General features: G+C 38.2%; 1 protein-coding gene across 1 annotated transcript; it reads left to right on the plus strand.

The window, feature by feature from the left end:
* The first annotated feature begins 11,188 nt into the window (after positions 1-11,188).
* Positions 11,189-15,569, plus strand: adrb2a (adrenoceptor beta 2, surface a). The gene is made up of 2 exons (XM_081383254.1): positions 11,189-11,406; positions 11,575-15,569. Exon 2 carries the CDS (start codon positions 11,578-11,580, stop codon positions 12,799-12,801), a length of 1,224 nt encoding a protein of 407 aa, XP_081239380.1. The 5' UTR covers positions 11,189-11,406; positions 11,575-11,577; the 3' UTR covers positions 12,802-15,569.
* The last annotated feature ends 243 nt before the right edge of the window (positions 15,570-15,812 follow it).

Raw genomic sequence — 15,812 nt, forward strand, 5'->3', positions numbered from 1 at the left:
GAACAGAACAATATGGTCTCCTCTTGTGAAAGCTTATTTAGTTATCATTATAGTTATCGTTCTTTACACTGCAAAGTTATTGGATAAAATCGTGTGCAGGTGAACAATACAAATGCTCAGTGTCACATCGATGACAAAGCAGCTCTGATAAAACATTGCATTAACACACACTTTAAATCACATGTATTCTCTTAAGGAAATGCAAATCTAGATAATTGGTCAAAGCATTGTACAGATGTGGCCAATGAGAAGGGAAAAGGATTAAGTGTGTGATTTCCAGGGAAAACATTATTTGCAGCAAGATAAAATCAATAGCCCTATAGCAATTATCATTAGGGTAAAGATTTTTTCATAGTTCTAGTGCAAAATGTTCCCATTCATGTTCCTTTATCGTCTTTAAACAAATGTGAAGAATTACAGGAATGTCATGATAGGCAATGCAGCGCTGGTCTCTGCATATGTTTAGTTCGCTGTAGGTCTGCTAATGCAGGTGTTGTGCTGGAATTACATAAAAACAGATCTTATCCCTCAGGTCGTGTTCAAAACCCTATAACACTTGTGGTGTTCCCGGTCCAAAATGCAATGCGATAACATTAACTAGTATTTTCGGGAAAAAGAACATGTTCTCTTGGTCAAAATGACCCGAACACAACCTGACACAAATTAACTGAATGTTTTAAAGGGGTCATATAATGGTACATGCACTTTTACAAGTTGATTGCACTGATATGTCTGTTGGCAGTGCCTGTACACAACCATCCTATCATGATAAAAATCCATCCAGTGGTTTTGTTTTAATCTCCTATATGTTTGACCCTCTCTGAAATCAAGCCGTTCGATATTGTGACGTCATAAGATCGTACGCCCCTCCCGCTATTGTGATTGACAGCCGTGTTTCAACACAAGACCCGCCCTGAGCAAGCTGTGACAGCCGTCGTCATAGTAGTCCGCCATTGTTGATATGCTGGAGTAGAATGGCGTCTAAGCGATTGTGGTGTTCAGTTCTTAGATGTAATAAGGAACAAAGCAGTCATTTGGATGTTCCTAAATCCGAGCCGTTGAAGAAACAGTGGCTGAGTTTTGTTTTTGAAGCGATATGCCCAAAGGATTGACGCGGGGATTCCCTCACGGGGATTCCCCACGATCATCTGTGCTTTCATGTTTGCGCGAATCATTTCACACCAGACAGCTTCACAAACGAGAAAAAACGGATCGGTACCAACGTGTTCCTGCTGAACCTCCAGAAGATGTGAGTGTAATGTTTTATTAACCTTTATATTAGTATTTATATTAATCTTTGCAAATTTGCAAACCTTGCTGCAGGCTTCACAATGAATGCGTCTAAGGTTTACACTCAGGGTACATTACGGCATGTTTTCTATGTACGACGTTCTCAATATAATTCATAATCCCACGTTTATAACTAATAACACGTGGTTATTGTGTTAGATACGGTCAGAGAATGTCTACTACGGTGTACCCACAGAACAGAGGGGCGGGGTGAGCAAAGCTCATTATCATTTAAAGACACATGCACTGAAACGGCGTGCTGAAAACAGAGCTGTTTTTGACCAGGTAAAATTAGTGTTTTCTTACAATACTAATGAGAATTTTTAATTAAAGTATATTAGAAACTTTTAATTTAGACCCTAAAGAATCATATTAGCTTGTACAAAAATGGCATTATATGACCCCTTTAAGACTTTCATTTAACACTATTACTGCACTGTCATCTGAAGCTCCTTAACGCATGACCACAGTTCTACATTCCAAGGTGCTGAAGGCAGAGAGATTTACTGTCATATTTCTAAAAGGCTTGGCTTTGGAAGATATAATGTTTCACATTGTTTAAACTCTTCCTGGGCCTGAGCGACTGGTCAAATACCTAAGTACACTTAATAAAAATACAGAGAAAATTAAATAAAAAAGAACTGGACTTTGTTATCTGTTTCTGTCAAAGTGAGAGGATAAATCTCTGGATGTTCATTTTCTCAGAACAATGGACCACTCTGAGATGGAGGGATTGGGTGCAGGAGACATAATTTCAGTGGTGGTGGGACCCTGCCGTGTGTGAGGCTCTCAGATGGAAAAGACCGCTAAGCTCTGGACTGATACACAGAAACAAAACCACTGTCTGAATATATCTCCACTGCCTGGAGTGCAAAGCCATTCTAGCGTGGCCAAAGCTGATGAATAGGGACACAAAGATGAACAGAAGCTAACCAGTCTTGAACAGAGAGTGAAAAAAAAAAAAAACCTACTACAGAGGGACGGTTTTGGAAAAACATGGAACAAAATCCATTGAACATTTGGCCTAGATTGTATTTTATATATATATATATATATATATATATATATATATATATATATATATATATATATATATATATATATATATATATATATATATATATATATATATATATATATATACATTTGAATGTTGTGTGTAGCATTTAAAAAAAGAATGAGATAAGAAATAAAAGTAGGAGAAAACAAGAGAAACAGAAAAAAATAATAATAGGAATTCATCTAATCCAAACCTAATGGTCCTATGGGGCCGTCGGTGATCTTTGACGCTTAAGGAGAAGCAAAGGCCTTATCAAACACAGGCTTTAAACATGTTTACAGAGGAAGAGAATCTGACATTGGTAAACCATCCACAACTTTGGGGCAGCAACTGAGAAAGTCCGATCTCCATTTTTGGAGTGTTTCTCAAACAGTAAAGTGTTTATGAGAATTCTGTAGTGACTGCTGAACAGAAGCAACACATTATCCCAAACAAGTCAAATAAAACACTCCAAAAAAAAACAAAAAAAACAAACTGAAAAGTAATAAATCTCTGCTCTGCTGTGAAACAAATAAATATGATAAACTAAGCATTTTACAACTGCTTCGAATGCTGCTCAATCAATCATAATCAAGGACTGTAACTATCCGTTTTATAAATAAATGATATAAAAAAATAAAAATAAAAAATAAACCACACATCAACCACGTGGTGCAGTGTAAGAGGAGTTTCTGGTGGGAACTCTGCAGTTCTGCATGCACAATTACCCCTATGTGCACTCACCCGCTGAGAGCTCACCTCAACCTACAGCAACTCCTGCTTCTGCTCTTCCTACAGAGAGGAACTGCAAGAGAGGCCTCGCTGCTATTTATAAATGTTGGAAAGGTGCCCGTAACATAGCAACAAAAACAATCTTTTACTGTTGGCGAGCCGCAAAACCAGAATGTCGATGGGCCAGGGGGTAAGTGTGACTGGGTGTGGCCACATCGAGGAAGTGTCTGATAGACAGGGAAATTCAGGAGAAAACGGGAGATCTCCTATTTCCCACAACACAGGGAAAGGAAAACATGCACATAATAAGAGACTGACCTTGTTTTACACAAAAAGAGTGTTTTAACTTCTTTTTATGACTTGTAAACCGAAATGAATTATTTCAGTAACACTTTACAACAAGGTTTCATATTAGTTAATATTAACTAAGAATGAGCAATACTTCTATTAAGTTAAAAATTTGCCAATACATTTTTTTAAATCAAAAGTTTATGCTCTGTGAACTAACATAAACGCTATTTTTATTAACTAACTAAAAATGTTTTAATATATTGCTAACTGTTAGTTATTTAATACAATAACTACACTCTAGGTTGGGACAAATATGGACAAACCCAATTGTTTCATTTTTAAATGACATTTTAAACCCTCTGGTTGGGTTTGTCAATATTTGACCCAAACGTGGGTTGAATCCAGCATTTATTAGAGTGTTATGTTAACAAATGAGACTTTATTTGTATTGCTTTACATTTATTTCTCATCATATCATCTTATGGATCGCCTCAGTCTGTGCAATGACCAAAACATTAGATGTGATTATTAGATATCGCTTAAATATTTTTCAAATGATTGGCTAAATAAAAAGGCAAGCATTTAATCTGTCCCCACAGGCAGTCGTTCATTTCAAAAATCTATATGCAACAGTTTGGGATGAATAATGAAAATCAAATAAAGTAGGTGAAAGGCTGAGGTAGAGGAGCATTCATAATGTATGTCCTCACATGCAGCCTTTTATGAAGTCCATTCTCATCTTTAAATGTTGGAAATTTATTCATTGCTCTTTCATTTCAGAGTGAGACAAATATTGGTGAAGATGCTAAAATAGGACTGGTAACCCCAGGTCGACTCCTGAGAAATGAAGTGCTGTTTATTTATTGATAGTCCCATTTATCCTTATCTACGTCAGTTAATCATGCCCGCTCCTGTCATTCTCACAATATGCACTACAGATTCATACTTAGTGTGTGACTGCTGCTGCTCACACACTAGCCCCTCCCCTCCTCATTGGGATATGAAGTCTATTAGTGCAATTTGATCTAATTTCTTTTCCCATGATTATTTTCATCTCCAAGGGATACGATGCCTTCATCGAAGCTCTATGGAGAGTACATGCCAAGGATGTTTGAATGCTTTCCAGTACAAATAACGCATTTAACACTGTGGCTCTGAAATTTGTCTGATGTCTGTGCAATTTGAGTGTCGACTACTGTTTTAGTCACCATGAAATCAAAAGTGACCATTCTTAATTTGTATGGACTATTGCAGTGCTTATTATACATGCACATCATTATCATACTAAGTGATATAGTTTTGATTCTTATCAGTGGCGTGTACTTTTCGACTATACTTCTTTGGAAATATGGTAAAAAAATTAAATAAAAATAAAAGAGGACAATCTGATAGAAAGGGCTACCAAAACAAGGCAAAATAAATACAGGTGGGGTTTGTTAACTTTAGTTAAATCCTTTATGTAGAAACACCCACTCATTACATGGTGTTCACTGCCTCAGGCGTTGTTGAAAGAATTTGAGGACAAACTGTCTACTCTACAACAGTGGCAATGAAGAGACACACAGAAAAATGTTGCATTTAATTGAACAGAAAACACAAAAAATGTAATTAAATATTAACAAAAGACTTTTATACAATTAAAATAATAGCAACACTTTATCAAAATTTAATTTAGGAAAACTAGCCTGAATTTTATCACGTTAATGTGAAAGTATATCGAGAATGAATGAGTGTCTTGTCCAAAAGCGGATATTTCCCAGGTATCCTGAGAGAATGGGGGAGGAAATGACTCAACCATCTGTCTCCTACTCTAGCACATTTACATACATGTATCTCTCAACAAGAGTTTCAGTAAGTAGGACAACTCTGTGACACCTCACTTATTTTCCTTTCCTGCTTAGGTCCATCACTGCCCTCATTTTGGCTCACAGCCCCGCTCCCACTTTCATGCATCCAACCTTCCTTTTCACTCTGTAATTTGTCTATTTCATGGTGTAAAATGTGTCTCTATTTCATGATGTACAGTATGTGACATCATTGTCTCATTACATTCCACACACACACATATATGACCTCAGAAATATTCCTTCTTTGCCTGACCTCTTACCATCACTATGGTCCAGTAGCAAAATATAAAATGAATGAATAAATAAACAAACAAATAAATAAAAGAACATAAAAATGCTACAGTAAAGACCTGTTCACCATGTATCATGAAAAAATATGACAGATTTAATAGCATATTACATGTTATTGTACTGCGATATTATTGTATGGACTTTTTAGGAAGTACAAAATATGACCCATATTTTGTATTTCTGTGTAATGTATTATTATTATTCTGTATAATGTAGTATTATTACATTTCATAGAAATATATGTATAACTGTCACTATCAATCAATTATTAAAATTGAATAAAAATACATAAAAAATAAAATAAATAAAAATATTTTATTACATGATGCTGATGAATTAATTTAAATAATCATTAACTGCATATATCAATATTTACTGTTAAAAGTGGAAAAATGAAATAAAAATTAAATAAAAAGGTAACAATATAAGAGTATTAAAAATTACTGATGGTTATGAAATCATTAACGACCTATACGGTGAAAGTCATTTCAGGCTTACAACCAGGGTTAGGTGCTTCTACATCAGTGTCATTCATTTCCCTAATCATTTCCCTCTGATTTTATGGATAAGTAATAGAGGGATAGGGATATGCTTATGTTAATCCAGGAACATGTCTTACTTGGCAAAATCATGGTGACCATTTATTTAGAGTGGATATCAATAGATTTCATTATTATTCCTTAAACGTGCGAACAGAGAATTGTGTAAAGTGCAAATAGCAGCAGCATGTGATTGCTTAAAAATAAGGCAAATGGATATTCTTCCAGTATATCAAACCAGTAGCCCTCCAAATGTTTTTATCCCATGAGGTAGTTCACACTTTAAATAAGGCTGGAAAGCTTGTTATTAACGGCCAGGGGCTGAGCTTCCCTGCACTGTTTTTGTCCATATAGACCTGTCCTTGAATGTATCTTCAATATCACTAGGTTTAAAGGCCTTATATTGACCAGACCATCTCATAACCATAAATGTCCATTGTCCATAGTATGATAAAATCAGCAGACAGTTTCAAGGGTATGGGGGGGAAATTATACAGTGCTTGTAAAATCAGTATGCACTTCACAGAAGCAGTGATTAATGCTGCATAAATGTGCTCATGGGTTTTTCTGTAGACAACTTCTGTCCAAAAGAAACTCACTGCATGCTTACACACAAGCCATCATAGTGCTGATAAGACTGGATGAGGTAATAATGAATCAGAGACTAAGTTTCATCAGAATGACACACACACACACACACACACACACACATACATATATATATAAAATACACACACTGTGTTTTTGCACTGTTCAAGCCAGGTTGCTTTGTTCTCTTGCAGCATCTGGCAAGACTGATAAATTATTATTTAAAGTGTCAAAGCAGTCTGGCAAGTTATTGTTATTCCATTCTGTTCAATGAAAACTGCAGTTTGGGCACTTAAGTGGCATACAACAATTCATCCTTCAAATCTAAGCAATGGCAGTGTTTCAAAAGGGTGGGCCAAAGGTGATTAATTATGAAGCTTTCAGAAATTATAATACAGAAAAAAAGTCATATTTTCATACTCTAAGAACACCACTGTGTCTCCGCCTGCAACAGCTCGACTCATTATCAGTCTTATACAAAAAACTCCTTTAGGACATATCCACACGCCCCTCCTCTCCTTGAGGATTTCAGCTCTCGGAGAGTGCATGCTTACAGTGAGCTATGATGTTGAGCCAATACATACCAAGCCAAGAAGAAACTACATGAAAACACCGCTCCCAGTGCAGTATTCACTGGTGGCAATGTCTCCATAGAGCATATTCTGAAAGAGCACTATCCATTTTTCACCAGTGCCCTTTATAACTTTGCCAGCCAGCATCTGGATTTCCTGATCACGGGGGTGTTGGAATTTATTTACGTCTGGAAGATCACAGAGATATTAGAAAAATAAACAGTTGAGTTCAATGAAACTCTCCACATGCAGATCAGTATTCAGCACTGAGATTAGTAAAGATTAACCTCTACAACATACATATAAGGCCTCTCTAGTCCCACTCGGCTGTGAGCGATGCCAACTGTAACAATGATTTTTTCACTGATTCCCGAAAACCACAACATACAGGCTTGCGTAGAATGATTGTATTATGAATCATGGACTCACAGAATATTCCATGACCAAAATTAGCTTTTGTATGAGTTAATATGGACAATGGATTTTTCAGCTCCTTATATGTCAAGAGCAACACACTCTGCTCCAACTGTTTGTGTTCTTTCTAAATCGTATAATATGAAAAGAACGCTTATCTAAAAAGCATGATAACTTATGTATAGTCTTGGTGTCTGTGCCGGTGTGTCCATGCTGGTGTCCATGCCGGTGTCCGTGATGGTGTGTCCGTGTCCGTGTTTGTGCCGATGTGTCCGTGCTGGTGCCGGTGTTCATGCCGGGATTCCGTGGCAGTTTCTGTGCCATTGTCTGTGTCAGTGCCGGGTTTCCGTGCCGTGTTCGTGCCGATGTGTCTGTCCTGGTGTCCGTGCCTATGCGTTTGTGCCGATATGTCCGGGCTGGTGTCCGTGCCGGTGTTTGTGCTGATGTGTCCGTGCCGGGTTCCCGTGCCGATGTTTCCATGCTGATTTGTCCGGGCCGGTGTCCGTGCGCGTGCCGTGTTCGTGTCGGTGTCCGCGCTGGGTTTCCGTGCCAGCGCATGTGCCGGGTTTCCTCGCCAGTCCAGTTTCCGTACCGGTGTCCATGTCAGTGCCGGGTTTCCGTGCCAGTTTTCATGCCAATGTGTGTGTGTCCGTGCCAGTGCCATTGTTGGGTTTCCGTGTCGGTCCAGTTTCTGTGCTGGTGTTCGTGTCAGTGCCGAGTTTCCGTGCCAGTGCTGGTGTCTGTGCAGTTGCCGTGTCCGTGCTGGTACTGGCGCACGTGCCGGTATGTCAGTGTCCGTGCTGGGTTTCCGTGCCAGTGCCGGTGTCCATGCCGGGTTTCCTTGCTGGGTTTCCTTGCCGGTCCAGTTTCCGTGCCGGTGTCCATGTCAGTGCTGAGTTTCCGTGCTGGTGTCTGTGCAGTTGCCGTGTCCGTGCTTGTACCGACATCCGTGCCGGTGTGTCCATGTCGGCGTCAGTGCCGGTGCCAGTGTGTCCGTGTCGGTGTCCGTGCCGGCAGTTTACTTCATTTGTATATTATTTGTTATGTTTATGTAATGCATATCTTTGTTCTTCTCTTACAAAGACATTAGTTTGGCTGTAATCCTCAGTCAGTTGTCAAAATAGTAAAACCAACATGAAAAAGAATCGTCATAAAATCGTGAATCGTGATTGTCCAAAAAAAAAAAAAAAAATTTGCTATATCGCCCACCCCTACTGTAAAGACATTTATAATTTAAATAAATGATAATTTAAATACATTTCTGTTTATCAAAGAATCCTGAAGCAACTGTTTTCAACACTGATAAGAAATATATCTTGAGCTTCGAATCAGCATATTAGAATGATTTTTGAAGGATCATGTAACTGTATGTAATTGATTATAAGCTTACAATTCAGCTTTGCCGTCACAGGAATAAATTACATTTCAAAGTATATTAAAATATACAGTTATTTGCAATACTATTTTACAATTTTACTGTTTTTATTGTATTTTTGATTTTTTTTTTTAAATGCAGCCTTGATTTTTTGAGAGAATTCTCTCAAAAAACATGTTTAAAAATCTTACTGTCCACAAACATTTGAAGTAGTGTAGAACAGTGTGTGTCAATCAAATTTGCATAAAATTTGTTTGATATGCAAAAACATGAAATTCCTGGTCTTTCCCTCTTAAAAGAGAGGGAATGTAATTCCTGGTTGTTTCTGTTTAAACTCAGGACATCCAGATTTAAGCTTAGATATCTTATCTACCAGTACCACTTTTTGTTACAAAAAGCACTTTTCAGTACATTTCAGACCTGGAATAATTTGTGCTTAAGAGCTTTGCTGGACTGACAATGAATTCTTCTTAGTTACTCTCCAGTTCATACAGTAGATCACTCCTACCCTCAATTTTTGGATTATCAGCCTAGACTGAAACCTCAACGACATGAGTGCTAACACTTTAAACACTTTTAAGATGTTTTAAACACGTAATTAACATTAAGTTGCTACATTTTTGCATTGAAAATGATGGACCTTTACGAGCCGGTACCAAACAAGCTATACTTTAGAATGGTCTTTTTTGAGGAACGATATACCAAGCATTCAAAAACAGAAGTATCAAATAACACAGAGGCAGACAATAAATCTAAAATACACAGAGGCAGACAAATAAGTCTGAAATAAATCTTTTCACTACTACTGGAGCTGCCTAGTTTCAAATAATTATTAAACAGCAATCACAATGCAAAAGCTGTAGCCCATTCATTGCACTCAGTGTCCGAATTCACTCACTCACTCGCACGGACACTCGTTTTCATTCACTCCTTCAAGTGGACTATATTAGTGGAGTAATGTAGGGAATAGTGAATGAGGGTATAGGGTGAACATAGCCCTAGAAGTTTCTAGTGATCCTGAAGACCTTAGCTGGTTGAGGTGTGTTTAATTAGGGCTGGAGTAAACTCTGCTGAGTAAACTCTAACACACACTAAGCAATTGGCATTTCTGAATTACAGGACATATAAAGATATGACTCAGATGATTCTGGACATTCAGATGATACATGGACACCAGTAATTGGCACCAAGATCTTGTTACTCTTTCTAGCATGTAAACACTGTCCAGACCGGCTCAGCAGGTCTGACCCACAGGAAGCAAAGCCAGCAGCTCAAACAATGATAAGGGCATTGTGTTTCAGAAAATCCACAAAGTGAAGACGTACACAAATTTTCATTTCTGGATCATGGATGTACACTGCTCAAGCTTTAAACCAGAGCAGACTATCGAAATGAAGCATAAATTTGATGTTTGTGACCAAAAAATTTGAAGACCAAAAAATGTCCCTGCGAGGACAAGGACTTTGGATATTGCTATCTTTGTGGGGACATTTTATCCCCATAATGTAGAGTTTACCATATCTCACACACACACACACACACACACACACACACACACACACACACACACACACACACACACACACACACACACACACACACACACACACACACACACACACACACACACACACACACACACACACACACATCAGGTATTTGTGTTTTATTTTTGAGGTCTCTACATAGACATAATGATTTGCATTTCTTCTCTGCTCGAGCTTGTTTCATATTCTAGCTTTCTAATAAACCATGCATTGTACACTAGGATTATTGTTTTCTTTGTGTCAAATTTCTTTAATTGATAAGAATGTCTGATAAATTAAATTTGCATGTGCTTGACGATTAAACATTAATAATAACAATGAATTTCGTGTGCCTACTTTAACAATAAAAAAAAATTGTCATTTTTTTTAAAGTAATTTTATCAATGTCAAAGCACTTACAGTACATTAATGTTCATCTCATGAGTTACAGAGCAGAACAGTCATAAAACCTATGAAACAATGTATCAGGGCAGAATTTTTTTTAAACAAGTGTGCATGATCAGTTTGAAATACAATTCAAATAGTCTCACTGTAGCTGTCAGAATGTTGTTACTTAATCCTCTATTGCAGCAGTGCAGCCTTCACCTCAGCTCTCAGCTCATTGGCTGGAAGTCAGCTATGATGTCATCACAGAATGTTATAAGGGCTCTGACAAGTAGCCTGGGAGCCACATTCAACGTAACCCCGCTCAGCAGAGTGACTGCGTGTGAGAGAGGTTGAGAAAAGTGCTGTGGTGACAGAGCAAAAGCAAAAGTGTGAGAGAGATAAGCATGCAAGAGAAAGCCACAATGAATGGAGGATCTACTCGTTCATAACAACCCTACAGACCTCAAAAAGAGTACTTAAACATTGTATGGAAGAAGTGGAAGTCTTTTTTGGAGGTTTGTAAACAATGGGATTATCTGCATGGGATTGCACTGTTTTTAAACTTGTTTACTTACTGTTTGCATTTAACATAGTTTAACACTCAAATGCACAAACCTCTGTGTTATTTTTTTTTCATTAACTAATTTAGAATATTCCTGCTTTTCCTTCTCAATCTCTGTCAGGTCATGGGAAGCACACAGCCCACTGCAAATGCAAGCACCTGTGAGAACATCACAAATGTTAACTCCTCCACCAAAAGTGAAGTACAGATGGTGCTGCTGGGCACACTCATGTCCATTCTTGTCCTGGCCATTGTCTTTGGCAACGTGTTGGTGATAACAGCCATCGCCCGGTTCCAACGACTTCAGAACGTCACTAATTGCTTCGTTACATCACTTGCTTGTGCTGATCTGGTCATGGGATTGGTGGTGGTGCCTTTCGGCGCCCTTCACATCATCCTGAGCACTTGGCACTTCGGCAGCTTCTGGTGTGATTTCTGGACGGCAACTGATGTTCTGTGCGTCACGGCCAGTATCGAAACGCTCTGTGTCATCGCACTGGATCGCTACCTCGCCATAACATCCCCCTTCCGCTACCAGTCCTTACTGACCAAGAGCAGAGCTCGCATCATTGTGCTGCTGGTGTGGGTCATTGCCGGGCTCATTTCCTTTCTACCAATCTATATGAAGTGGTGGACTTCTGACGCAAAGGAAGCACTTTGTTGCATGAGTAACGCGACATGCTGTGAATTTTACACCAACCCTGCTTATGCTATCATCTCGTCCATAATCTCCTTCTACATCCCCCTGGTCATCATGGTTTTCGTCTACAGCCGCGTCTTCCAGGAGGCAAGAAAACAACTGAAGAAGATCGACAAAAGTGAAGGCCGATTTCACGCTCAGAACAACAATGCCAAAAAGCAAAATGTGGTGAGCAGCCATTGCGAGGCGAGGACCGCCAAGAAGCCCAAGTTCTGCCTGAAGGAACATAAAGCTTTGAAGACTTTGGGCATCATAATGGGTATATTCACACTGTGCTGGCTGCCGTTTTTTGTACTAAACGTGGTAGCGGCAAAGATTAAGGTGGACGACTTGACGTTCAGAATATTAAACTGGATAGGCTACGCAAACTCAGCCTTCAACCCACTGATCTACTGTAGGAGTCCAGAGTTCAGGTACGCTTTCAAGGAAATCCTATGCCTCAACAGGTCACGCTACCCTAACGTTAGGCCAACCAATGGATATGTATATAGTGGGCATAGCTGGAAGAGTGAACAGAGAGGCCGAAGCAAAGGCAGCTCAGAGGACAGTGACCCAGCTGAGGGCAACTCGGAGAAAGAGGGATGCATGTCAGCAGATAAAACAAACTCTAATGGGAACTGCAGTAAAAACCTAATGAGTGTGTTATAAATCACCTTGCAAGTCCTGACTCATTCCAATGTGACTTTACAATATGTCACATAAGGACAGGTTACGCCTCCTCTGGTAAGTGGCCAATGGTGGGTGTGTGATGGAAAAAGGGACATATTTAAAAGATTGTTTTCTTCATCTACCTCATTGTTTTCTTCTCTAGATTCACTTTATCAGTTCATTTCACCATGACCTCGCTCAAAAAGTTTAGCACACACAAAAAACAACAAAATTAAAGTTAAAAATGCTTCCTGATTCAGTTTTAAATGGAAAGAAATCTTCAGAAAGAATGTACTTCTATGACAGTCAAGATAAAAGACACTTTGAACTGGTTGTTCACTAGAGGGACTTCCTTCTTGAGTCACGTTTCTGTCATCTTGCATAAATTGAGGAACTGAGCTGCAGTTTTAAAGAATGATCTGCTTTCATTAGATTAACAGATTAAAACAGGAATTGCCTTTTTGAAGCAATTTTACTTGTTACTTGGTTCAAATTGGATTCTATAAAATGTCTGAGTTAAAATTCACCCAACCAAGCACTGAGACAACACCTCTTACCACAATGCAAAAGGAAATGAAGCCACATGGCCATCCCCGTTTGTTTAAGCAAAATGACAATTTCAGTCATGCGATTGATAAACTGAGCATCCTTAGATGGAAGTCACTATATAAACTAATATAAACCAATTTATGCACCAAACCACATTTTCACAGCATAAACAAAAACCTATATTTCATACTTAAAACGCGTGTGTCTGATAACAGAACTTCTCTAGTGGCTCGATTATTATCTGCGATTTGTCATTTCAGGTCTCTTAGCAGGCTCAGTCCTGAATGCTGCCAAATCCTTAATTCACCAGGGGAATGTTCTTAACATTTTCCAGTACAAATAGGCAAAGTCCAACAGGCCTTTGTGTAAATCTCTGAGATTCAGTGTTTATCAAAGACATTATGTGACTCCCTCATTACCAAAAACATTATCTAGAAAAATAAATTAAGAGGCATCGAGTTTCCTGTCAGGCTCATCTAATGCACGCAGTGCAAAGCACACAGCAATTTCCCTATTCCTTGCTCACATTTCTGACCAAGGCGTTTAATCTAATGTTCCTTACATATCATTATCTGCATAGGTGGTAAACAGTTTCGATACTTGTCAGTGTTCGTGAACTTTTAATTTAGGGCAAGTGGCTCTCTTTTACTGTGCAGCCTGCCTATGCTGTCAAAAACTGTGAACTTTGATCTTTAAGAAATCTCTTCGAATCAGTTGTGGCTTTTTGTGGTCCTTATACATTTTTGTGTGTGCTTTGAGGATTTTAGACATTTCTATGTTTGCTTTCAGTGGATAAAATGTAGTAATAAAACACCATTTCTGTTCCATGGAAGCATTACATCAAAGTGCAGTTTAAAACTATAGCTTCTTAAAAGGGTGACATTTGACATTTGAAACATAAATAAAAAAAATGTCAAATATGTAAATATTTAAAAGACCATAGAGATTATAATAATGCAGTTTTTCTGTAAACAGAGAACTACCAGAGACAGAGAGCATAGCATGCATGTCCTTTTTCAGGATGTGAAACTGAATGCGACAGCTTGTACAAATTTGTTAACACTGCACCCTTCTGGGAATGTTTTTCGCTGCATGTCGCTAACCGTGAGAAACTCTGACCTGTACTATTTTGTGCTAAATGAAATATCTGTGCAATCCCTAATTGTGGCAGTGCCATTTCCTGTCGTTTCCTGTTGTTAACCTGTTGAGTAAAGTGTTTACATTCATAAATGTCTTATATGGTTCACAGTTAATTGGCATGCAACCCCTCATGAATTGCACCTTCATCTTAGTGATTAAGCAATGCTCTGAAGATAATGTCACGCTACATACATCATATTGATGTCACCTTCAGCATTTACACCAAGTAATTTTACCACTGAAAGTTGAACAAATCTGTTAAAATTTGTAAGGTCCAATCATATCATCGCCAAGAAAAAGCCATTTTATACATACAGGTGGTCATACAAATAGGTGGTCAAGGTGACCAGCCAAACACTACTTATTGTAAACCTATTCTATTAGAGGCTTAAATAACATTATAACGAATGACACTGCGAATAGGGAATTTATACAATGACATTTGAAACAAAAAAGTTTGCTTTGCAAAATGCTGCAGTTATGCAAATAGATCCCAGTATAAATTTCCAGTGTCACACTGGCCAGTGAAATATAAACAAAAAAAATACTTGGTGCATATTGTAGTCCATCTTCTGAGTCTGTACAGCTTAAAAGGGAACAAGACATTTTAGCAGGACTGGCTTTTTTTCATAGGCACACTTGGTTTTAAAATGTTCTGCTCCACAGTTGAAACAGACATTTTGCCTGCAAGGAGATTAACTGTCACATTTGCAAGTACAGACACAGTGTGGACAGCCTCTTACTGATGCATGAAGATGTGATTAAAAATGCCCTGAATATTGCCTTAATGATAAGAGCAGATTTCATAATCATAATGCAAATGAACACTGCAGTAGGCAAAAGTTCAAACAAAACTATCCACTCCACAACCCTCTTAGGAAAGCTTAATTCATGGCATGTGTACTGTATATAATGTTGTTCCAGTTAAATGTTTACCTAGATTCCTTTGAGCTACTTTCGCACAAGATTTATCACTGTTTCGTTGAACTACAGTGAAATACGTTCAACCATATTTGTATTAGTGGTATTTATGAAATACATATGTCATGCCATTTGTATTCTGTAATAAATTATGTATTTAATGAATGCCTGGATGTGACTGATGTTTTTTTTTTTTTCAATGTTTGGAGGAAAAGGTGCAAAGCACTCAAATTAATTCCTAATATGTTTATGTAACAACAAAGCAATCACAGCCTGAAAAACAGCTTTAGGATTTGCAAAGGATCCAAAATGCTTCTAAAGTGTTTCTAAGCATAGCTACATGATACAGAAAGCGTAGCTTTATTCAGCCAGTCCATGAGTGCTTATACAGTATGACTTTG

The sequence above is a fragment of the Scardinius erythrophthalmus genome, assembly GCF_964197995.2.
Source record: "Scardinius erythrophthalmus genome assembly, chromosome: 13".
Taxonomy (NCBI): domain Eukaryota; kingdom Metazoa; phylum Chordata; class Actinopteri; order Cypriniformes; family Leuciscidae; genus Scardinius; species Scardinius erythrophthalmus.